This window comes from Oncorhynchus mykiss, chromosome 13, assembly GCF_057628025.1.
Source record: "Oncorhynchus mykiss isolate SJ-2025 chromosome 13, ASM5762802v1, whole genome shotgun sequence".
NCBI lineage: Eukaryota > Metazoa > Chordata > Actinopteri > Salmoniformes > Salmonidae > Oncorhynchus > Oncorhynchus mykiss.
The window spans coordinates 15,990,166-15,992,877 of NC_143034.1; the positions used below are offsets into that span (position 1 = coordinate 15,990,166).

The following is a 2,712-nucleotide window of genomic DNA, read 5'->3' on the forward strand; positions in this document are numbered from 1 at the left end:
GAGAGTCGGACCAAAATGCAGCGTGTAGATTGCGATCCATGTTTTAATGAACAAACGTAAAACACGAATCAATACAAACACTACAAAATAAAGAACGTGATGAACGTAACGAAAACCTAAACAGCCCTATCTGGTGAAAACACATAGACAGGAACAATCACCCACAAACACACAGTGAAACCCAGGCTACCTAAATATGGTTCCCAATCAGAGACATTGACGAACACCTGCCTATACATAGAACATAGAACTGGACAAACTAGACATGTAACATAGAATGCCCACTCAGATCACACCCTGACCAACCAAAACATAGAAATATACAAAGTAAACTATGGTCAGGGTGTGACAAAGGGCTTGTCATTAACCATTTCACAGTAAGGTCTACTACACCTGTTGTATTCGGTGCATGTGACAAATACAATTTGATTTGATTTGTGTGTTTAGGTGCTGGACATTGCTCTTAATTGTTTTAAGGTGGTCATACCATGGATCATTTAGCTATTTGATTTTGAATTATAGTACCCCTTTAGGTAAAAAAACATCCATAATTATTATTATTTTTTTAATACTGCAAAAGCAATTAACACTCCTTTACTTATAGCCCATATAAACGCATTAAACTTGTTCTGTTCAGGTCCTCTTGGTTCTGGGTTTGTTGTGTTCAGGTCCTCTTGGTTCTGGGTTTGTTGTGTCCAGGTCTTCTTGGTTCTGGGTTTGTTGTGTTCAGGTCTTCTTGGTTCTGGGTTTGTTGTGTTCGGGTCTTCTTGGTTCTGGGTTTGTTGTGTTCAGGTCTTCTTGGTTCTGGGTTTGCAGCATTCAGGTCTTCTTGGTTCTGGGTTTGTTGCATTCAGGTCTTCTTGGTTCTGGGTTTGTTGTGTTCAGGTCTTCTTGGTTCTGGGTTTGTTGCATTCAGGTCTTCTTGGTTCTGGGTTTGTTGTGTTTGGGTCTTCTTGGTTCAGGGTTTGTTGACTGTACTGTAGAGAACAGAGAAACCGAAATGAAACAAAGACATCGTCCCAAATGGGGGCACCCTATAGGGCTCTGTCTAAAGTGGTGCACTAAATAGGGAATAGAGTGCCATTTGGAACAGAAAACAGTTCATCAACACCAACATCACATCGCTCCCTCATTTTAGACATGTCATAGTAACTGTCCTGAGATGTCCATTGTTGGGTTCATAGTTTGGGTTCATAGTGGTCTCAAAGGGTCAACTGTTTTGCTTGTTGATGACATCTCCTACAATAAACAGCAGCATATGAATGACCTTAATGCAGAATATGGTCACCAGGTGGCAGCACTGGGGAGGTTGAATTTCACAGCAGCGTACTGGACATCCTCATCCTCAAAACGCACCTGAAGCACATGAAGCCAGAGAAACAGAGGATGAGAACCAGAACAACCACTGTGATTCCTACAGCTGCAGTCAGAACTGAGGTCTGTTTCCCTAAAATAAAATATGGATGATATTAGAACACATTATGTTCTAATGAACTGAATATTATTATGATAAGAAAACAGAATATCAATGTAATACTTGTTAATACTTGGGGATTTTATAAACAAACCTGTAGTTATTAACACAAGTGTAATAATCCAAAGTATAATTATTAAGATTTATCTTTAAAAGTAATTTTGTATTGATGTATTAAGGATGAAACTTTACCTGCTACAATGATCATCAGAGCTGCAGAGTTCATAGATGCAATTGTATTCTCAGCCTCACAGTAGTATTCTCCTCAAAGACAGATGTCCTTACCATGTGGAGGCGTACTGGGAGGCTGAGGAGGTGTTGAGGCCTATAGGGTTGGTCTTCTGAGGAGAGTGAGGGGGTCTCTGCATCCAGCGGTCTAGGTACCTGATCACCAGCCTGGTGCTCTCCAGCTCCACCCCTTGGACAGGAGGACAAACAGCAGGCACCAATGTGTCGCAGGAAACACTGTTTAACTGACGGCCGACGTCAGCTTGCAGGGGCCAGGCCACAAGGAGTTACTAGAGCATGATGAGACAAGGACATCCTGGCCGGCTAAACCCTCCCTTAACCCAGATGACCCTGGGACAATTGAGCTCCGCCTCATAGGTCTCCCGGTCACAGCCGGCTGTAACAGTCCGGGATCAAACCTGGGCCTGCAGTGCTGCCTTAGCACTAATTGTTGAATTTGTGATTTGTTCCAACTTGTTGTGTAATGTTTATGTCCAATGGCCAATGAGCACTGACACGTTTTATCTATAATTTCATATGACAAGGATTGATAAGGATTTGTCAGTAGATTGTCGACTTGATGAATGATGATGACTGCTTGTCTAGCTTGCCAGCTAAGATTTTGAAAGTTTGTCCAATCAGTCCAATCAAAGCTACGGTAGATTTAATGCGATTTGATGTAATTTTGTCTAAACCAATGACCTTGAGCCTTGTTGGATGGGCATTTCTACTGTAATTCTATGGCAGCACCCAAGGGGCTTGACATTTCGAGCTCTACCCGTAGATTTTGCGGTGACGTAGTGTCCCCATGAGTGACAGAACACTTAGCCAATCACAGCACAACTAGAGAACATTACCCACGCCTACGCTCCGTATTTTATGCTGGCTGCCCCACCACCACAGAAAGCACTAAGCTAGACTGCAACACCTGCATTTTGGAGCTGCCTTAACTAAAGAAAGGAAAAAAGAGACCATGTTTCTATGTGACTTTATTAACTCAATGCTTTATT

General features: G+C 42.2%; 1 protein-coding gene across 1 annotated transcript in view; it reads right to left on the reverse strand.

Moving 5' to 3' along the window:
• The window catches only part of LOC118938181 (uncharacterized), a 33,373-nt gene extending 30,905 nt beyond the window's left edge, over positions 1-2,468 (reverse strand). The window contains exons 1-3 of the mRNA XM_090194603.1: positions 2,453-2,468; positions 1,760-1,892; positions 1,331-1,356 (exon numbers count right to left, since the gene is read on the reverse strand). Coding sequence (XP_090050729.1) covers positions 1,331-1,356; positions 1,760-1,892; positions 2,453-2,468 — 175 coding nt within the window. The remainder of the gene's footprint in view (positions 1-1,330; positions 1,357-1,759; positions 1,893-2,452) is intronic.
• Between the last annotated feature and the right edge of the window lie 244 nt (positions 2,469-2,712).